The sequence below is a fragment of the Chrysemys picta genome, chromosome 3 (genome assembly GCF_011386835.1).
Source record: "Chrysemys picta bellii isolate R12L10 chromosome 3, ASM1138683v2, whole genome shotgun sequence".
NCBI classification, from domain to species: Eukaryota; Metazoa; Chordata; order Testudines; family Emydidae; genus Chrysemys; species Chrysemys picta.
The window spans coordinates 157,032,405-157,055,065 of NC_088793.1; the positions used below are offsets into that span (position 1 = coordinate 157,032,405).

A 22,661-nucleotide genomic window follows, 5' to 3' on the forward strand; every position below is an offset into this window, starting at 1 on the left:
CTGGTGGTGGTGGTGGTGGTGGTGGTGTTAATGTTGTTCTCTTTATTTCTGATCTGTTGATTGAGAAGTGATTCCTTAAACTTTTGTTCCTCCTGTGCCACTGACCCATTGGGCTGTCACTCACTAGGTGTGGTACTTTTCAGGTAATGCCAGCGCATTCAGTATCTTCTGTCACTGTCCTATACCTGTTCTTCCTTGGCCTTCCTCCCTTAGGCACCCACTTCAGTGCTTGCTTAGCATGTCTCCCATCTTCCATAGGGAGTATGTGTCCCAACCACCTGAGCTTTCTTTGATATTTTCTAACGTGCCCTGCTCTGTCAGCTCCCTTGCTCTCGCATTTGTTGTTTTGTCTTTCCATGAAATGTGTAGTATCTTCCTCAGCTCTCTCTGACGGGCAGCCTCCAATCTCTTCTTAATAGCCGCTGTCATTGGCCAAGCCTCTGCACCATACAGTAGCATGCTCAGTACAGTCACATGGTATAATCTGACCTTTAGTTTGATATGGAGACCTCTGTTTGACCAGATGTTGTTTCACCTTTCAAAAGTGGTGTTTGCTTTTCCTAATCTTGTATGAATATCTTTATTGCACCTACCTTCAAATATATTCAGACTTCCAGGTGACAGACCCCTTCTACCCATTGGACTTCTTTTCCATCCACATAGGCCTTTGCATCTGCTGTCCACTTTCCTACCTTCATAATCTGATTTTTCTCTGCATTTACTTTCCATTCAATTGTTGCTGCTTCCTGTTCTACCTCTGGTATAAGGCAGTCATTCCGTTCCACATCTTATTTATTAAAGCAATGTTACTGGGAAAGTGACGGTCATGTAACTCATCTCTGCTAACCCATTTTACACCTCCTGCAATGTCTTTTGTTACCTGCTTCATCACCCAACCTATGGCTAATGCAAACAGGATTGGTGATAATGTGTACCCTTGCCTAACTCCAGTCACAATATCAAAAGCTTTCTTGAAGTCGATAAAGTTAAGATGGATTTTTGCCAAGCAGTAATTTTTTCAGTGATCTGTTGAAGAGTGAATATCTGTTCACAGCATGATCTACCTGGATAGAATCCAGTCTGTTCTCCTGGTAATATTTTATCCACTACCTTCTTCATTCTGTTCAGCATAACAGTAGCCAATACTTTGCACTGTTATCAATCCCAGGCAATAACTTTGCCAGTTCGTGCACTGAGTAAGATCACCTTTTTTGGCAATGCCATGCTGATACCATCTTTCCAGTCTCGCGGCACTTGTTCTTTCACTCATATTTTGTTAGAGTTTTGTTAGCTGCTCAGTCAGAATTTCACCTCCCACCTGTAATTCCTCTGCTTGAATTCTGTCGACCCCAGGATCTTACCACTATTTGAGGCCTTAGATGGTTGCTTTAATTTCATCAGGTGTGTTTGGTCCTGTAGCGAGGCAGTGGGATACCCCACAGCCCCGCTGAGGGCTGAACCTCCCCTAACACCAACGTGGGCGGAGCTACTGGGTCCGGCGCCCGCTCCTCAGAGGTCACGGCGCCGACCCGGAAGTATAAAAGCCTGCCTGCAGAGCTCAGTGGAGAACAAGCCGCTGGAGAGAGCAGACGTCTGTGGCCGAGCTCCTGCTTGGGAGACAGCAGCAGGCCGCGACCGGCCTGAGGACTCACCAGGCCAGCCAAGCCTACCCCATAGCCGTTACCCCGAGGAGGACGGGCCGAGTCTGTTCCTTTCCAGCTACCCCGAGGAGGACGGGCCGAGCCTGCCCCTTTCCAGCTATCCAGAGGAGGAGCCAAACCTACCCTTCGCTACCTACCCGGAGGAACCGATGCTGGGGGAGACCACCAAGGACACTAGTACGGTCCAGGTACCCTATGAGGGGGAATCTGGAAGTAGCCCGGGGGCAGCCGACCCCAATCTGGCTGCAACACTGCCAGAGCCTATGTTAGTGTGTTGCGGCCAGGATCCCCACTGACAGCAGCGAGTTTCTGCTGCTGCTAGGGCCCCGGGCTGGGACGCAGTGGAGTGGGAGGGCCTGCATCCCCCCTGCCACCCACCCCTTGGGTGGCAGACTCCCCCTTTCCCTGGCCTAGAGAGGCTGGGACCTCTCGCTCATTGACTCAGCCCCTGCTTAAGGGCCTGAGTTCCTGACTATTTGATTGCTGCACCGCCCTGATCTAGGGCCTGGGCCGCTACAAACCCATTGACTCAGCCCCTGCTTAAGGGCCTGAGTTCCTGACTATTGGCTCAGCCCCTGCTTAAGGGCCTGAGCCCCTAACCGTGTGTTTGCTGTCCCACACTACCACCGGACCAGGACTGACGGCAGACCGGAGCGAGGCGGTGGGATACCCCACAGCCCCGCTGAGGGCCGAACCTCGGCCGAGACTTCTACAGGTCCCTTTTCCATTTTTAACTTCTCTTGACCCTGTGCATGGTTGTTGGCCCTGGAGAATTTAATATGGAATGAAAATGTTCCTTCTGTCATCTGGCTTGTTCTTCATGTGTTTTCAACATCTGTCCATCAGAATCTCTGCGATGGTTGGGTTCTTCGAGAGGTCTTTCATTATTCTACAGAGCTGCTTGAAATCTCCTCTCTGTGCTGTATCTTCTTGTTCTGCAGCCTTCTCCTGAACCCAGGCTTCTCTGTCTTGCCTGCATCTCATCTTTTTTGTCCTTTTTCTTTGTTTCTTGCATCTGCCTCTAAGAGTTCTGCCTGTGTCTTGCACTGTTCCTTTTTTGCCTTAGAGCTTTCTGCTTCTCAGTCGCTGCCCACGTTCCAGGTGTAAACCATGCATCTTTCTTCCATCCTCTCCAGTAGTCCACTACTTCCTCTGCTGTCTCAACTACCATCTTCTTCCACTTTGACCATCTGTCTTCCGGACTTTCATCAGCCTGGTCCTGTAAAACACTGAAATGGTTGCTAAATTCAGTCTGGAGTCTGATCTGAGTTTTTGTCTTTGAACATCTCTATTGCTGTAACACTCTTTATCCATCTTCCTGATCGTTTTGAGTTTAAGCTGTAATGTGGCCACTAAAAGATAATGGTCTGAGCCAACATCTGCTCTTCTGACATCCCTCAAAGAAGGTGTCCATTTTTTACATATACACACGGTCTATCTGGTTGACAGTTGCATTGTCTGGTGATTTTCATGTAAGCTTATGAATCCTCTTGTGCTGGATATGACTGCCTCCTGTTTTAGGGTGTTTGTGTCAGAGAGATTCAAGAGCTTTTTTGCCATTATTAGTTCAGATGCCTTCTGCTACTATGGCCTTGACTTCTTCCCAGACAGTACTGTTGCCAATTTATGCATCAGAGTTGCCTGTCATCAACTTGGAAGTGCCTAGCTATGACATCAAGACTTACATTCTATAAGCAGGTGCAGCATCCTTTTCACTGTCACCTGCTCATTTTGTTGGTGCATGTTCTTGGATTATTGTACACTTGACATGTCTTGTTTGCAGCCTGGCTGTAGTTGTTCTGTCATTCACTGGCTTCCACGCCAACAGAGTCTTCGCTGTGATTTTATCCAGCACAATTCCTACACCTCTTTCATGTGTTGCTCCTCCTGAGGATAAGATTGTAGCACCATCAGCCGCAATCTTGCTACTCCCTGCCCGTCTCATCTCACTGACACCAAGTATGTTCAGGTGGTATTTTTTCATTCTTATTTCTTGTGTAACCTCTGCCAGCTTTCCCATGCAAGGGGACATTCATTCCACATGCCTACTCTTGTTACAGATTTAGTTATCAGGATTTGAGATCTCAGAATTTCCGCTTCCTTCCAGCTTTCATTGAGATCTGTCATACTTGTGTCTTGGGCTCCATCTACACTGACTGCCCTCAAGTTTTGGTTTCACTGAACTGTTTTCTGTTGTGGATAGGTTTTACTGAGCGGGTCACAAACTCAACTGCAGAACCCCCTTTTCTTTTACTGTGCTTGGAGTCATCACTGTTGCCAACAGAGGCAGAGTCGGAATTGATTGTCAGTCTTTTTTTTTTTTTGCCTTGATCACTGATCTGTGAGACAAAAATTGAATCTAATTAAATTTTAACTTACCTTGGGTAATCTGGCATGATTAGACGCATCTTTTTTTACTTACTCTTCAGTGGTAAGATTGAAGTATTATTACTCAGTATTCAGCATTCCAGCACAATACATATACAAGATACCTTTTGAAAACTGATATCTAAAGGCAGAGCACCTGCCATTACTAACTGCAGCATTTGTGAGGAATGGAGGAGGGGAAATAACCTTATCTTACAGGTCAGCGGTGGGCAACCTGCGGCTCGCAGGCTGCATATGACCCGCAGGTTGCCCACCACTGCTACAGGTAGTTCATAGGGATGGCTTGACAGCACTAGGCAATCTTATGTCTTTGTTACTGAAGATTTTGGATAGTTACATTGATTAGGAATATGCTGTATGACAGGGGTTCTCAAACTGGGGGTCACGAGGTTATTACATGGGGGGGTCGTGAGCTGTCAGCCTCCACCCCAAACCCCGCTTTGCCTCCAGCATTTATAATGGTATTAAATATATTTAAAAGTGTTTTTAATTTGTAAGGGGGGTTGCACTCAGAGGCTTGCTATGTGAAAGGACACCAGTACAAGTTTGAGAAACACTGGTCTGTGCTATACATTACTTAAGTCCCTCTCATACCAGTCTGCTCACCTTCCTAACCAATGCTTTCCCAGATGCAGTGAATTCTCAGCATATCTGAGTTACAGTTCGTCGATTGTGACGAACACAATTATTGCTAGGTAGTGCCAGGGAATTGGCCATCTTTACCCTTATGAGCTTTTACCATTCTCAGGTGCAGAGAGCTGAAAGTCTACATTTGCATGCAGTTTTCAGGTAGGCTTTGTGCTGTGGTATGTGTTCTGCTTTGCACAGAGTAACACATCAGTGTAGTTGGATCAGGATATGACGGGTTTGCTTAGTACCTTTGGCAGAGCATAAAAAGTTTCACTATGTAAATGTTTGCTCTTGTCTGCTTTGGCTCTCCTTTTCAGGGGATTTTGGTAATTCTACTTGAACTATGAAGCATTTACACTCCGAGGCCATGGATTTGTTTGCCAAGTTGCTGTATAAATAAAATATGAACCTAGAATCACAATGGAAAATAATTTAGGCTGGTGATGTAGGGTGCAGCAAACTGAGGTCCCATACCAAGGTTTCTGACCCTGTCGTCTTTGTTCATGTAGAGGTTGGACAGCAGCAAACGCTGTGGGCATGAAGGTGCCAAATCCAGCTAGTGTGCCAGCTAGTCTTTCAACTCTAGTACCTTTTCTCCTGCTGTTCATGCTAGGTGGTCAAGCCACGGGTTCTGAGGATCAGCCAAGAAAATAGCTGTGCATGTAGAAAAGGAGTCTAGCAAGCATTGGGAGTAATGTAGAATTCCCTTGCTTTCTCGCTGCTGGCCTTTTGCAAAGAGATAGGAAGAAATTCTCTTGAAGCCCAAAACTGGCGTGATTGACTGGAGAAGCTAATGTCCCAGAAGACTTGCCTCACACGTTAGTTCATGCAGGAGAAATGAACTGAACATCTTTGTCTCTGATGCACCTTTTATTAAACCAGATGAGATTTTAACAATGAAGCCTTTGGCTTCCCTTTTCAGAGCTCTGTTTGGACCCAAATGTTGTGTCTGTGACTGGAATACTGCACGCATCCTTTGCCCTTCCATCGCACCCTCCATTGAGGAGCTCAAGGAGCATTGCACACATTCTGGAACTAAGTCTTGCAGCACTTCTTGTGAGGGACACAACTACAGATTGCATATTACAGATTGTGGGGTGGGGGACTGAGGCACAGAGTTTATAGCGAGAGCTGGCTGGGAGTCTTCTATCTAAATAAAATGTTTATCAAAAATGGGAGGAAAACTTTATGCAGCTGTTCCCTGTCTTTCTGGTCTGCTTTAGTTGAAGCTTTCCCATGGTCACACAATGATTCAGTGGCAGAGTTGATGCTGGAACCCAGATCTTGAGAGTCCCAGCCCAATACAATCTAAGCACAACACCCAATTTTCCTGTATGTGCGCTGGGTTTTCATTTCTAGTCTTAGGGGTGTAAAGTAGGTAGATGGATTTGCTGGACACTTTGCCTGACAATACCACATTGCAACAGCACAAGAAAAAGGTTGTGGCTGTGTGCTAAAAGGTTCACCTTGTAGGGAGCACTGATGCTTAGTGCTGAGGGCTACATTGGCAACCTGCCAAAAGTCTGTGGGCTGCACCTCATTTGAATATCAGCTAGCATATGTTCTAAATATATAAAGAGTAAATGCCCACAGCCCTAGAATTCTCTTGTACATTTATCTTTTTAGAGTAGAAATTGCTGTTTGTTTGAGGCAGCTTTTACTGGGGAAAGAGAGGCTGCCTTCCAGATGCCACTGGGCAAGGTTGGTTTAACTGCAGTGTTATATTAACCACTCACACAAAGAACAAGAACAATCAGTAGATGCTTTGAAGAGGGCAGACTGAGGTGATGGTCTTTGCATTTCTCCCTTTTCAGACTGGCTGCTGGTTTTGCCCCAGAATCTCCACTGCTGTTAGTATTTTTCATATGTTCTTCTCTCCGCAAGGAAGATCTGAGCTTGGATGGCTGATGTGGTGATCAGAAGAGCCAGGATACAGTATGCCAGTCCTTCTTAGCCCTCTTCCTCCATCAGCTTTCCAAAAGTTTAAATAAACCCCTTGTATCCGGTAGGAAGGTGAGGAGAAAGTGGAACATTTCTGGTGGTGGCTTATGTCAGTTGGTCACGGGCGCCAGTCTTTTTAAGCAAGCCTCTTGCTATCTGCTGTCCAGATGTTAACTTATGACCTACATTAATTCCTGTACCAGGAGAGAGTAATCCAGTGCTGCATATGACTGAGGAGAACCATCCAAAGACTTCATGAGCTGATGGAATGTGTGGGCACAGCGCCTTGACTGCAGTGCCTTTCAGTGGTGTATTAGGCTTCTGGCTATTCATGTGCTGACTCTGATTGCGGGGGAAAGTCTGATTACTACACAAGAGTGTTGCTTAACTTTCCCCTTGCCAAAAAGGAGACATTTTAGATATTAGCCTGCTGATTTAACAAAGCACTTGAGCATGTCCCTGAACGTTCAACACATACACCTCCACCCCGATATAACGCTGTCCTCGGGAGCCAAAAAATCTTACCACGTTATAGGTGAAACCGCATTATATTGAACTTGCTTTGATCCGCCGGAGCGCGCAGCCCGCCCCCCGGAGCGCTGTTTTACTGTGTTGTATCTGAATTCGTGTTATATCAGGTCGCGTTATATCAGGGTAGAGGTGTACTTCTTCCCTAGTCAAAGAATGGAATGAGCTGAAGCACAAAGTGCTTTGCTGAACTGGGCCTGAGCTGATAACTTTTTGCACAGGCTAGGTTTGGTGCAGGTGACAATTTTGCAGAACTTCCAAAAGACTTCAATCGTTGCAGCTAGTACATAAAACCTACTGCCCCATGTTAGGAGGTCACCAGAGAGGTTCCTGGCTTGGCTCACTTGGTGAAGGGACTGGATGGACTCATTCACCCTGGTGGCAGTTGAAGGCCAGGTTTTCTCTTAGTTTGTGCTTTTCTTGATATTTCAGCTATCCAGGTGAGTGAGTTGCAGGGATGTTGGAAGGCTTCTTTTGTGAAACAAGTGATCTCCAGAATGTGGTGCAGCTTTTCTGCCTCATTCTGGGCCTCCCAGCTGGAGGTGATGGTTGGTGTGCAGGCATTTTACTGTGTAGCCATCTGAGGCCAACAAACCCTAGTCAAACTAATGTCCTCACTTATCTGAACATGTGACTCAATTGGAGAGAGATTGAGAGGAAGTGAATGCTTTCACGTGCTAATTTGGTAGACGGTGTTGAGGGCTCTGGGGATTAGAGATTTTCCCCACAAGTGTGATTCCTAATTAGTAACAGATGCTTTTTAAAGGGCTGCTGCTGAGTCGCAGTAAGTGAAACCAAAGTTTGGCTAAACTCTAGCCCCTTGACAGGTTTTATAAAGTCTAAATGCAATGGAAATCGCTTCTCGGCTCTCTGAGCTGTGGCGCAAACGTAGTTTCTATGAATCTTTGAATTTTCATAAAAATGGATCCTTTAATATAAACATTTCCCTGCATTATTTACACCCCAAACACTTCAAGATTGGGCTAGTTTATTTCCATTGTCAAAGCTGACAGAAGTGCAAAAAGAGTAAACCATGTAAAATGGTGATAAGTAGTTTCATAGAGAATGTTATTTTCACAATCTGTGGTGGTGGTGGTAAAAACACAGGTACAGTCACTTTGTTCTTAAAAATACAACAAACATGGCCTTGAATGATAGGGGACCTGGAAGAATTAAACCAGAAGTCAAAAGTACTGGTATATGCATCCTATCTTGAGCTCTGGGTTATTGTGGGTCTGTCTCCCTTGAGCTGTGTGAAATTCCCCTTTTCTCCCCAAAAGAGTGAAAACACTGAATTTTGGAACATATGTCAAGTCCACTGTGGCCAAGAAAATGACATGCCTGGATCTGGAAATTTGTAAATTGTCTTCTGTGGGGCCCCTTGTCCTTTTTGAAGTCCCCCAAGTCCTTTATTGGCTTTCTGAACTAACATTTTATACTAGAATTCCCAACAGCCACTGCAGTTCCAGCCAACTTCAGTTAAACTGTTTGTGCAGAATTGTCATAACACTGTGAGAATAGTGTCAACTTTTTCCTATCTGATACTACATGGGTTTTAATCGAGGCCTTTGAAAGAAAACTGGCCTACCAAGGTCATTGTGTTTACCACCCATGACACTTCAAATTCATACAGAATGAAAAGCCAGGTATTGGTGATAAATTATCCACTAATGTCCCTACTGTAAGGAGTTGTATTTATGCCAGCTATTACATTGATCTGAGAAAATATATTGATTCCTCCTGATTTTTTTATTTTTTAAGTGAAGATGTTTCAAATAGTTAATACAGCCCCAGATTAATATCTCCTGAGGCTCTTGGGTGATGCAATTTAATTTTTTTATATGTACTTTTGCCAGTCTGTACAGGTCTCCAGTGGAAAACTGTTTTAAGCAGGCATAGTCTGGTCATGATTTTCCATTGTGGAGTCTAGAATTTTTCAGCAGATAATGCATTTATATTGCATTTAAGATCTAGCAGGAAGGAAAAACGAACTAGCATTGCACCAATCAAAAAGTTAGTCTGTACGAAGTGTTCAGTTTCAATCCACTGTAATCAGACTGAGCTCTGGTAGTTGCTGCCAAAAACTTATGAATGACTTCCCTTTGTGTATGTTTCTCCATTAGAAAGAGAAAAGGAGATGAGGTGGATGGAAATGTGACCTCAAAAAAGAAACAGAAAAAAGAAAAAGACAGAGAATCCAAGCAGGAGAAGCTGTTGAAGGTTTGTTGTTTGAGCTAGCCCAAACTTGTAAAACTTTTTTTCCAAAAGGGAATGTAATGCTGTTGAAAGGTGCTGGCTTGACAGCCATGGCATGTAGAGTCCTATTTATTCACAGCTACAGGATCTAGAGTCTTATTTATTCACACAAGTAGAGTGTGAACCGCAGTAATGCAAGCGTCCCTCATGCTGTCCTGTTAGTATGCTTCATCTGTGAAGTGGTGAGATGCTAGTTCACTATGCAAGCCCATTCAGACCGTGGCCCCTCAGAGATATAAAGACACTTGTGCTGTGGAGCCTTTTTTGCTCCTGATAAGAGAGCACATCATTCCATACGGGTCACCAAAAGGGTACTGGATGGTAGCGCTTTAGGTCCTCACTGTTGGTGGCTGGATTTGAACGGGTGACCTAGAGGTGAAAGTCTCATTGTTGAGAGAACTTGTTTTAGTCCTTTCTATGCCACTTTCTGGCTCCAGGGATGCTATTAAAACTGAATGTTGTTGCCTAAAATCTTGGAGCATATAAAATGTGACAAGTTGAACAGAGACAAGGTGTGGAACTAGGTCAATGAGAGATAATATCACTTGCTCAGTTGCACACTTTTGTGACTCATCTGTTCAGTGCTTCAGTATAAACTTTGATAAATCATAGCTTTGTGTATTTGGTTTAGGAAAGATAGTGGAAAGAATTTCTGATTTGGTTTCAAGAATTTTATAGACATTAAAAGTTTGGCATAGATATTTTTCAAGATAAATTACCAGCAGCTTTTCCTGAAATTGAAGTCTTAATAGTATGGCCATAACACAGCTTACACAGAGAAAAAAGGCCTTTTAGTTTTCTGCTGCTTTATTTTGCAATCATAACTTATTACATCCTTAGCAGAGCACACTATTTTGCAATCTACAGACCAGGAAGGTTTTAACTGCTACAATTCAGCATTCTGAGAATCAGGGTTGGTTTTGGGTTAAACTCTTAAATTCATCATGGTTTTTTTTCTTAGTATGATGAACTCATTTGTCTTTTTTACTGAAACTAGAAATTATTTAACGTATGTATCTCCTACCCATTATCACCATGGCACAGAGAAAACCACAGCTAAATACACAGACGACAAATACATGTGCATTATTAGAAATGTATCAAGTGATATTTTAGTGTCCAACATTCTGTCATTATCCATCCCTTTTCTCCCTCTCAATGGAAAGCCCCAAAAGAAGAGTTTCTAGATTTTTCCCTTATTGCCTGGATGACTGACCTTTATAGTCCCTTTTTATAGGGGAGTGTGTGTATGTGGTCTCATAGCTTAAAAGGGGCAGTACAAGTCAGGATTTGTGGGCTCTACTTCTATCATGTGACCTGTTGTATTCATTTAGATGGAATATGTGGGCCTAGAGAGTCAGTGGTGTTTAACATGACCCCGTCACTGTCCAACATTAAACAGAGTTAAACAAGGTTCAGGATTTGGTTTGCAGAGACCTCTGCCTGCTCAGTACTGCTGCAAACATCATAAACATCTTTTTGACTTTTTATTAAAGATACAGAAAAGAAGGAAAAACAGTTAAAGCATTTGAAATGGGAAGTATTAAGTAAGTTTTTCATGTGAACATTTATTGTTCCCTTTCCTTCCAGCTGGATTTTTAAAAGGACTCCCCTAAACTCCCAATTCGACAATCTCTTAGATGGTATTAAAGATGGTGGTAACTGTCCTTCTGAGGAAAAGAGTAGTTAGTTGAGATGGGCTGGAGCAGTTGTTGTTAGTCTGATCCCATTTCCTAGAAACAAAACAAAACAACACACACACACACAGGGGAGAGAAAAGCACAGCAGAGGGAGAAAATGCATCTTGTCTCTCTGGTGCTGACTTTCACTTGCAGCCTCACAGCTGGAAAAACACAGGCACAGCACACAATCTCATCAGTCACACCAAAACCTGACAACTTGTAACCGCATCGGGCTGTTTGCGGGTGTTCCTTTTAGTTGCCTTTTTCTGGTTTGTTGAAAGCCTGACAGTAGCCTGCTTCTTCAGGATTGCTCTTATTGGACAGTGATTGCAAATATCCAACCTGCCAAGTTTTCCTCAACAGGAGCAGACAGAATTGATTTGGAGCATCAAAGATGAGCTGAGGAAAGTCTGTTCCACTAACGACCTGAAAGAGCTGCTGATAGCCAACAAACAGGAAGTGCCTTCTGGGGAATCTGCTGTGAGTTGGGGTTTTATTTTCTTTATGAATGTGACTGTCTGTCTGTCTCAATCCGTGAGGTTCATTCAGAGCCATGTTGCTAATGACAGCCAAAGGTCTGAAGCAAAAGCCTATTGTAAAATCTCAAGAACAGAAAAATCAGTTGGATTGAACACATGGCAGAGGTTTGCAAACTGCTCCATGCCCTGCTGGTGGTCTGTGGGGAGCAGGCTGGGCATGTTGCATCAGATCTACTCTTTCTTCCCAGCAGTTTAATTACACTAAAAGAAGCTAAAACTACATTTAAGATTTTCCTAATGTTACTTATTCAGATAAGTAATTACTGTAGTTGCCACACAGTGTTGTGAATGGGATAGGAAGTGGCATTTGCAATCGGCGTTGGAAGGTGTGAGCCATCTCTAACTTGGAATATTTACATTTCCTAAAACAGTGCTAAAGCCTCAAGGGTGCTGGGGAGGACAGGGGGATCAGGGGTAGGATGGGGTGGGATGGCTACAGTAGGTCTCTAGGATTAAAATGGTCAAGGACCATTTTCCAAGGAGGAAAACTGGATTATTATGGATTATGCATTGACAGCCAAATACTGTGTAACCAAATGTAACACCCATCTTCCAGCAACATTTTTAACTTATTCCAGTGGAAGCATGCTTAGCACTTTACAATAAACAAGCTGTCTCAGACACAGAGCAGAAGCCTTGTCATGAGGAGATGACCGTCCAAAGGCACAAGTGGGTGCCTGTGTGTGGGCAGGCAAACTTAGTGACATGTGGTCAAGGCTTTGTGCCACAAGTAGTTTTGAGGAATGTGCTTTTATTTATAAGCTAGTTATAGATTCAACAAGTAACACTGTTTGTCTTCAGGCCAAGGTATTCAAATATGTGCGAGTTTGCTGGATTCTCTGACACAGTGTGCTGTGTGTGCTTCCACTGTTATCCTGGCATGATTTGTTTGCTTCTGTGTTGCTTTAGATCTTGGACCGAGTAGCAGATGGGATGGCCTTCGGAGCTCTGCTTCCCTGTGAGGAGTGCAAGGGGCAGTTTGTGTTCAAGAGTGATGCATACTACTGCTCAGGGGACATCACTGCCTGGACTAAATGTGTTGCCAAAACACAGACCCCCAACAGGAAGGAATGGATAATCCCAAAGGTAGATGCAGCAAACTTGACTATCTAAAACTTGGACTTTTAATTCTTAAATTACTCTATTGCTCGTGGAAGGGAAGAATAAATATTAATGCCCACAGCTTGGTATTAGAGGGCAGGACATACTGCAGCTTCTGTGCGCCTCTGAGAATGGGAAGAGCTGTTCATAGCTAATGCACAGGGGAGATTGTTTTACAGTAGCAGTGGGACGGAGAGATGTTATTTCTTCCATTCCAGAACTTTGGGCCTCTCCAATTTGTCCTGCTGCTGCAAGAGTGACTTGTGGTTTGTGTCTGTGATTTTTAGTGTAATTCCTAATGACTGGCTCATTTTGCTGTTTCAATTTTTCCTTTCTAACTGAGGCAAGCAATTCTAATTCTGCGCTCTCAGGATTTCAGATGCTAATGTCTGAATTCCAGAACACTGTAAGCAATTATCGTCTTAAAACGAATGGCTATGCAGTTTCGTCTGCTTTCCCTCTGAATTGGGAAAAGCATTTTCGGAGACTGTGTTCATGACTTTTAATGATCAGTGCTTTTAAAAACAAAACAACAACAAAAACTACAAATCCTGCAGCAGAAATGGTGAAATATCAACTGAAAAAAATCAAGGTTTTTCCTCCACTTTTGTTTTAAACACTACACTGAGGAGAAAGAGCAAATGTGGCTGGGGAATTAGGTTCTTGTGTAATGGGAAGCAGTGTTCTCTAATAATTAGGGAAGGGGTTGGGGAAGTGCTAGGACTCCTGATTCTCTTCCTGACTGTCACTAAATTGCTATTTTGACCTTGAGCAAGTCACTTAACCTTTCTGTGCCTGAGTTTCCCAATCAGTAAAATGGGATAATTACCTACCTTGCATGGGAGGCTGTGTAGCTTATGTAATGAATTGATTGTGAACCACGTTGAGATCCATGTAAGAATCTTTCAGTAGTAAATGCCAAGATCTGACCAATACTGAATTTAGTCTTTTAACTTTGTAACAGTATTAGTAGGTTTTAAAGTCTTCTTCTGATGCTGCCCCCCAGGAGTTCCGGGAAATCTCCTACCTGAAGAAGTTTAAGTGTAAAAAGCAAGACAGAGCATTCCCTCCAGAGGCTGTGGCTGTGAACGCAGTGCTTCCAGCAGCAGCTTCTGCTCCTTTGACAGAGAAGGCGTCTGTGCCAGCAGGTAAATGACTCGCTAGGCAGTGTTCAGAGCCAGGAGAGACTGGTTTGAATGCAAATATGTGTCTATCCAGTTGTTGGAGCCAAACAACATTCACTTTATGCTTTCTCTAGTGTGGCAGTGGGGAGGGGAATGGCAGGTGTCAGTGCTGCCTACGGGATTTCTCCTGGCACTTCACTGGCAAGGAGGCATTGATTGGTCTTTTGAGAAGCCATGGCTTCAGTGTGTGACCTGCTCACTCTGCAAAGCTCCTTCCTTTTGCTCTGCTCAGTCACTTGTCTGCTGTACTGCACTTCAGGAGCGGGAACGTGGATGGCCAATCACATGGTGTCCCTGAAGTGCTGTGCAATATACTGTACCCTCCTTCTGCTCCAACATGCGGCTGACTCGCTATGGTGAGAAGCAGAGGCAGCCTCTTCTGTTCCTCACCCCGATGTGGATAGATCCCAGCTTCAGTCTGTGGACAAACGCATTTGAGATCCAGGTTGTGCTTTGACAAGTCACTTAGGAGTTTTAAACGTTGGACTGCCCCTGGGGATCCCCTTTCCCTACCACGTTTATAACAGTGTTTGTGCAGAGCTTATCCAACTCCTTGGGCAGTGTGACTAGGGTTCAAATGAAACATTTAATGAGGAGGCTTCTGGCTTGATTTTGTGAGGAACATCCATAGACCTTAGAATCACATGTTCCACGTCCAACATTAAACTGTTAAGGCGGTAGCTTGTTTGAAATAATTTATTTGCACGTGGCTTATCAGTCATTGGCTTCTCTCACTTAATGGTTATTTCCTCTATCCTCTTGATCCCAGACTCCTCCAACATTCCCCATCTACCTATCAGTAGGAGCTACTTTGATTTATTCAGCCCTCAGAGCTTGTAACAGTCTTCAGTATTACTGTGATGTGTTTCAGCGTTTGTGGCTGTCTAGACTGCAAAACCTATTACAGGTGTGTTTGATCTGTAACATGATTGTGCTAGAGCTGTGTTACCACTTTGATCCTGAGTGGTTACAGGGCTAAGACAGTTCAGTACCATATCTGCTTCACAGTCTGGTCCCATCTCGACATCCTGCCTCTCCAATTCCCCCAAAGCAGCTTTTCAATGAAGGAGGTGGCTTAAATGTTACCTTTAGGTTTCCCTTGGGTCCTCCCTTCGCTGTACATGGAAAAGGGAAGCTGTGTTAGCACTTCATAGCCAACAGTGTGCAAGCAGTGTCTGCTGCCAGTATAGTCATGTCCTCAGTCTAAAACCCTTTTCATTTCTCCACCCCTCTTCCCAGGAAACTTGCTGTACATTGGATTATGCTGGCTTGTATGTTCTCTGTACTAGGGGAGGATGAACAGTTGTGAGAATCGCTCAGAGCAGTATCAGATTCAGGATCTGTGGGTTTAGTGCTCAATGCTCTTTATTTACGTGATGTTTTATTTCTGAACAACTAGATAAGCCATTATCCAGCATGAAGATTTTGACCCTTGGAAAATTATCCAGGAACAAGGAAGAAGTGAAGGCTATGATTGAGGACCTGGGCGGAAAGGTGACAGGGACAGCGAACAAGGCTACCCTGTGCATCAGCACACAAAGTGAGGAACAATGCTATATCAACAGCAACCTTAGGACTTGGGAGTTAGGAGATTATAAAGGCCATAATTAAATTCCTGTGTAAAGGCTTGAAGTGACATTCTGTTGAGCCATGTTTGGATAGTGGGTTTTTTTCATATTCTTGGAAAAGTGAATAAAAATATATTTTGTAAGCAAGACTTTCTACAGTGCTCTTAGTTCTGAGTGATCTCCTGGTGTTTTCCTGACTGCAGTAGAGCTGATGTCAGGAATAGGTATATTTCCTGTTGTGGATTTTAAAGGACTAGACTGTGTTTTAATTGTGAGGTGGCTTCTTTTATGTAACGGGTAGCTGAGGTTGATGTAGATATCTACGTGTCAAATGCGGGGTCAGGCGTAACTATTTAACAGCATTCATTCATGGCCTCGTTGTGACTATTTCAATGTAAGGTCCTGCTCCCACTGAAGTAACAGCAAAACTCCTGTTGACTTCAAAGGTGCAGTATCAGGCCCTTACGGTGTAGGGGAGAAATGTCCCTGATAGACAGTTGGCCTGGAGGGTGCTGCCACGGGCCTCATCAGAGTAGCTCCCACCAAGCCCCTGGCTCAGTTGGGAGGTGAGGCAAGGTTTGAAATCTAGAAAGTCACTATGCAACAGGTAACTTTGTTTTAGCCTAGACCAGGCTGTTGTGGATTTTGTTTTGGGCAGGATGTAGCACATGCAAACGCCTCCTTAAAACATTACAAAGCCTGCACCAGCACAACAGGGCTAGAATCAGAGCCTCTCGGAAGAACTCTGCACTATCTTTGTCACTGTAATGTTTGCTCCAGTAAACTTGGATTACAGCTTCCCTGACTCTTATCCCCCTCCTTGCAGAGGAAGTTGAGAAAATGACCAAGAAGATGGAAGAAGTGAAGGAGGCCAAAGTCCGGGTGGTCTCAGAGGAGTTTCTGCAGGATGTGAAATCCTCCCGCAAGGGCTTCCAGGAGCTCCTGTCGCTGCATGCGCTCTCGCCTTGGGGTGCAGAGGTGAAGCAGGAGCACACGGAGACGTCCCTGGGAGGAAAGTCCAGCGGGCTCCCAAATATGAAGAGTGCTGGGAAGGTCAAGGAAGAACAAGGTAAAAAACACAATGGCTCTTGTCGCCACAGGAGTGTTCGTTACCGTGTTCTTAAGCGTTGCTTTACCCTTCCATAGCATGCCTCTTGTGTGAGGGTCTGAGGGCGAATGGGTGGGCTCCTCACACAGCACAGGTGCCCTGGCTATAGTCCAAACTCACCCCTTTCCCCAAATTGGGCCCTTATTCTTTCTTCAAGTAACAAAACCCCAAGGCCAGACCAGCCTCGGTGTCCAAACTCCCTCCCGAACGGGCTGTTCGTAGAGTTTCTCCCTGCCGTACTGCCTGTCCCTCTTTTAGCTCACTCTTGCCTGGGGGAGAGAGAGACGGCTTGTTGTATTCCTTAATTTGAAATAATGCTGGGTGAGCCAATGAAAAAACTCTGCTTCTCCTCTAGGCTTATACACTGAGACACTCTGCTGGTATAAATCCACACAGCCCTATTGGCTTCATAGAGCTGCCCCATCTTACACCAGCAGAGAATTTGGCTCTCTGTCAGAATGTTCTGTGACTTACTCAGGGTCATATAGTGAGTGGCAGAACCCAAGATTCCTGGGTTCTCCCATGCTCTACTAGACACCCAAAATATAGTGACTCTTTCAACAAAATAAATCTGTTAATACTGGTGACAGTCCCCATCTGAGCAATAGGCAAGCTCAGGTACAAACCATAGGCTTTGGTACAGGGTCCAAGATAAGTAGGTAAGTTCAGTGTACATAAATTAAACTTCAGAAACAATTGCACTGAGTTCAGTCTTGTGAATTATCATCATTCTAGCTAATGTGTGAAAGTTGTACACACGCATTGTTGAGAGACCATGATAATGGGGCACATTTGAGACTGTTAAGGAGGCTTGTATAATGTCTCTGTCTAGAGACAGCCAGTGCTACACAATACCTTCCTCTTCATCCATTTCTCTGGTGTGTGAATGTGCTGTCTCCATGGATCCTTCCAACCTTTGATTGCTCAGAGGTGAGGAACAGAGTTTGTGACCCCCAAACTTAAAATTTCCACCACATGTTGTATGTTGCATTAGCAGCCTGGCCCACAGCAATAGAATCTGAATGTATCATTCATAAACAATTGTCCAGGTTTTAATTTATGAAAGCAACTGTCACCAAAATTCTAGCAGGATAACTAAAACATTCCACCTGTTTGGTGCGGGGAGGGGAGAAGATGGGTGTCACCTCAGTAGACGGTCAGTCCCCAGGTTAGATCACGTAAGGTGCAGTGTAGCTGGAAGACAAAGTGCAGTGACTTCTAACATTGCTTTAAAAGAGCAGTGTGTTTTATAAAAGTGGAACCTGTTAGTGTGAATCCAGACAGAATGAAAACTACTCTCGTGCTTTTAAAGAACTTGAGCATTGATTCAAGGAGAGTTCTTCAGACAATCCTGTTTTATCAGATTAAAAATTTAAGGTCTTCCCATCTCTTTCTTCAGGAACCAGCAAGTCTGAAAAGAAAATGAAGTTAACAGTTAAAGGAGGAGCAGCAGTGGATCCTGATTCAGGTGAGTGCAGAAAACCAGCTGTGCCTCCAACCATCCTAGCCAGAGTCTGATCAGTTTGAATCCATGCGTTCTCATAGCACTCCCTGCCAGTACCCAGCCCTAACCGGGGAAGCTAATGATCCAACCAGTGGACCAAATTCTGTTTTAAATTCTCCCCTGCAAATGAACCATGATAGCCCAAACCTGAGACGTGAGTTCTCTTTGGTTCCCATTGAGGTACCTAGGAGTTGTGGATTCTCAGCACCTTTCGCCCTGCCTCATAGAAGAAATGTTTGCTTGGTGAAATGTTAAATGCTGGTGATCATCTTGCATATGCATAGAGATAACCATGGCTTTTCCATTGTCTCCATGCATAAGAACGTAAGAATGGCCATAATGGGTCAGACCAAAGGTCCATCTAGCCCAGTATCCTGTCTTTTTACAGTGACCAATGCCAGGTTCCCCAGAGGGAATGAACAGAACAGGGTTCTTTTTTTAACCCTGTTTTAGTCTTTGCCTTCACAACATCCTCTGGCAAGGAATTCCACAGGTTGACTGTGCGTTGTGTGAAAAAATACTTCCTTTTGTTTGTTTTAAACCTGCTGCCCATTAATTTCATTTGGTTACCCCTAGTTTTGTGTTATGAGAAGGAGTAAATAACACTTCCTTATTTACTTTCTCCACGACAGTCATGATTTTATAGACCTCTATCATATTCCCCCTTAGTCGTCTCTTTTCCAAGCTGAAAAGACCCAATCTTATTAATCTCTCCTCATATGGAAGCCATTCCATACCCCTCATAATTTTTGTTGCCCTTTTCTGAACCTTTTCCAATTCCAATATATATTTTGAGATGGGGTGACCACATCTGCACGCAGTATTCAAGATGTGGGTGTGTGACGGGGTGTCGACTCACCACCGCTGGCGCCTCCTGCTGGTTGCTTCAGGAATTAGCTCTTGTCAGCTGCAGAACGCCCTCTGCATGTGGTCTCGCCTGTCATCTGCTCTGCTGATTTGGGACCTGAATTGCTCCCCGCTCGGCGGCGTCCTCTTCAGGACACTGCCCTCCGGCAGTGCCCACTACTCCACTCTCACCCCCAAAGTCTATCCCCTCATTTCAGGAGCAGTCTGTCTCGGCCCCACTCCTCTGTGGCCAGGTGCAGTGCAAGGGGCGAATGGGGGACCCAGCCCCACCCGCTACTTTGGGTCCCGACCCAGGTACCCTGTAGCGGCAGCCTCTGTCTGCCCTCCTTCGTTCTCCTCTTGTCCGCCTATCTTCTCTGGGCTGCTTCCCCTTTGGCCCTGTGCACCTTCTCGACCCTTCTTAGCAGGGACCTGGCAGGTAACTGGGCCAGAGCTCTCCTCTGCTTCCCCAAGCCTGCCCAGCACTGCTCTGTCCAAGGTACTACCTCCTTACCTCAGGAGCCAGTCCTCCTCCCTTGCTAGTCAGGGAGAGACTGCCTTCTCCTTTGCTAGGCATCCTTTATATAGGGCCCAGCCCGGCCCTGATTGGCTCTCCACAGGCCTTTGCTGATTGGCTGCTGGCCTGCACAGCCTCTCTGGCCTGTTCCAGCCCTTTTTCTCAGGGCGTGGGGCAGCCACCCCACCACAGGGTGTACCACGGATTTATATAGAGGCAGTATGATATTTTCTGTCTTCTTATCTATCCTTTTCTTAATGATTCCCAATGTTCTGTTTGCTTTTTTGACTGCTGCTGCACATTGAGTGGATGTTTTCAGAGAACTATCCACAGTGACTCCAAGATCTCTGTCTTGAGTGGTAACAGTTAATTTAGATCCCATCATTTTATATGTATAATTGGGATTATGTTTTCCAATGTGCATTACTTTGCACTTATCATCACTGAATTTCATCTGCCATTTTGTTGCCCAGTCACCCAGTTTTGTGCCCGTGTGTGTCTTAACATCTCTTGGTTAAGTCTGCATACACAAAATTAGTCTGAATAAGGAAAGGAGATACAAAATGACTACCTCACCCTGGCTCTAATTCACTACCTTTCTTCATAGGTTTGGAGGACTCTGCTCATGTCTTTGAAAAGAGTGGTAAAATCTTCAGTGCCACGCTCGGCCTGGTAGATATCGTCAGAGGAACCAATTCCTATTACAAACTGCAGCTACTGGAGGATGACAGAGAGATCAGGTGGGTTTAATTTCCCATGGAAATGTGGGGTTTTTTACAGTACTTTTTTTTTTTACAAATGCCAGATATAAATAGAAATGTCTTCATGACTTCTTTTAAAAATTGCTGTGATGTTGTTTTGTTCTGTATGGGAAAAGTTCCTTTGTAGTTCTGGAAACCCAAACAGAGCAACATCGCATAAGTGCATGAAAACATGGAAGTGAAACTGACCAATCTAGTTTCATTTTTGCCGAATAGAGTGAGATGAAAAAAGTAAACCTACAGGATGAAATGGAAATTAGGAATTGATAAGCACCTGAGCAAGTCTGGTTTGTGCTCAATTCCACTGATAGTGAAAACATCTCAGATTGATCAGTTGGGGTTTTTTAGCTATAGAATTAGGGTTAATTAAATGATGTACCACCCAAACTATAATGTCCTGGGACCGGTGTCTCAGCATTCAAGAGCAGCAAGGCAGGATTTGGCATGATTTAATTTTGGGACATGGTTTATGAAGAGACGTGCAGGTTGCATTGTTTCCTTAACTCCTGTTCGGTATCAGCTGACTGCGAAGCCTCTGGAGGCTAGCTCAGTGTCAGGCTGCTCCACATCTGTGAAGCATGTAGAAACCAGTACCCTGAGGCTTGGCAAGGTGCATTGAAAAAGACCAGGAAGCATCATGCCCAGTCTCAGCCAAGCATACATCAGAATTGTGCACATGCTAGACTATTGAGGAAGGTGAGGTCAAGAGGGCCTTGGGGAAAATGGATTCTCCTGGAGCAGAGAGAATGCACAATAACCAAGGTAAGCTAAGGGCTGCAGATAAGCTGCCTATTTCAGCTGTGGATGACTTATACTTTAAATTGCTTGTACTTCAAATTGGACTCTTGTTACCAGTTCCCATATCTGGATTTGTGATTAGTATGTGATGAAATTTCAGGACTGGTATTCAGTGCTGGCAAATCAAAAAAAATGATTAATCGTATCTCTACGAGTCATGCAAAAACTCTTTAAGATAGTGCCAGTACCACAGCCGGACGGGTAAATGATTGTATTTTGACAGTTTCTCTCTTTTTTTTAAATTTAGACTAGGATTTGGAGTCTTGCCTAGTTAGTGGATAGTTTAGTTTAAAGTTGTGCATGCGTAACAAGGATTTCATAGTGTCTGTTTTCAAAATGTGTGACCATAATAAGTTGACATTTGCATTATTCTGTTCAGTTTCCACATTTCACAAAGCAAAAATTAGCCACAGCAGTGACTGGATATAGACAGTGGAGTTGCAGCGCCATAGAAGATGACATTGGGCAACCACACAAATGGGAATTGTGGGCTTTCCGCTTGCTCGCTTCATTCTGGATTGCTACTTCGACTATTAAATTGCCTTGTTTCTCTCCTTTTAATGTCAGACACTTTGGATCCTTTGTCTGTGCAGTCACAAGAGTTGAGGCTGTCTCTTCCTTCTCTCCCCCCCCCCGACTCCCAAGAGCCACCAGAATTTCTCTGAATAACCATCTCCTCTGGCTCCACTATAGGCCAGTTCAGCCTTGATGTAAGCAGGCACAACTCTGACTCTCTCAAATGGAAGTTGAACCCACTTACAGTGCTGCTGCTTATGGCAAACGCTTAATGAGTAGCGGTGAAATCTGACATTTGTAGCCATGCCCCTATGTTTTTATGTGTGATATAAAGTTGGGCATTGATAACAAAAAAGCATTGAAATCCTAATTAATCTTACTCTGCAGTTTTGTCTTCTTTAGCCCGCAGTAGAGCCCAAACATGTTAGTTGCTTGCAAGATAGAGGCTGATCCCTTTCCCAAAGACATGTAATGTAAAACGACAGATGAATAAAGAGTGGGGAGAAAGGGATACAGCACACAAGCAAAGCAATCAGACTAATGCAGGGGTCGGCAACCTACAGCACGTGTGCCAAACACGGCACGTGAGCCGATTTTGAGTGGCACGCTGCCTGCCCACTGAGAGGAGGGGGCGGAGGGGCCGGAAAGCGCCACGCTGGGGGAAGAAGGGGGAGGAGGGAAGCTTGGCTGCCGCAGGACCAAGCTTCTGCCTCCTGCCCCTGCAGGGGAGAGCGGTGTGGGGGGGGGGGGGGGGGGGTCCCGCCCCCCCGCCCCACTCAGCCCCCCCGCCCACTGCTCTCCCCTGCAAGGGCAAGAGGCAGAAGCTTGGTCCTGCGGCAGCCATGCCCCTCTCCCCCCCCCCCTTCCCCGTTTCTTCCCACAACGTGGTGCATTCCGGCCCCTCCTCCTCCCCCCTCTCCCTGCCGGCGACGGAGCGGAGCAGAGCACAGCAGAGCTGAGCGCAGCGTGCTTGCTGCTCCCTAGAGCAGGCAGAGAGAGGTAGGGATGGGCCTTGGGGAAGGGGGTGGGACAGAGCATATCCCTCCCAGCCCCCTGCCATGAGCCACTCAGGGCAGGGGGGTGGGAGCACCCCCACGAGCCGAGCACTCCAGCCTTCTGCCCTGCACCCCCCA

The 22,661-nt window shown here is 45.0% G+C and overlaps 1 protein-coding gene across 2 annotated transcripts in view; it reads left to right on the forward strand.

Annotated features, from left to right (window-relative positions):
- The window catches only part of PARP1 (poly(ADP-ribose) polymerase 1), a 54,768-nt gene that overhangs the window by 12,991 nt on the left and 19,116 nt on the right, over positions 1–22,661 (forward strand). For both annotated transcript variants that reach the window (XM_005289565.4, XM_065590568.1), the window contains 8 exons: positions 9,272–9,368; positions 11,450–11,566; positions 12,535–12,711; positions 13,733–13,874; positions 15,310–15,450; positions 16,305–16,547; positions 17,986–18,054; positions 20,061–20,193. In XM_005289565.4, the coding sequence (XP_005289622.1) occupies positions 9,272–9,368; positions 11,450–11,566; positions 12,535–12,711; positions 13,733–13,874; positions 15,310–15,450; positions 16,305–16,547; positions 17,986–18,054; positions 20,061–20,193 (1,119 nt within the window). The remainder of the gene's footprint in view (positions 1–9,271; positions 9,369–11,449; positions 11,567–12,534; positions 12,712–13,732; positions 13,875–15,309; positions 15,451–16,304; positions 16,548–17,985; positions 18,055–20,060; positions 20,194–22,661) is intronic.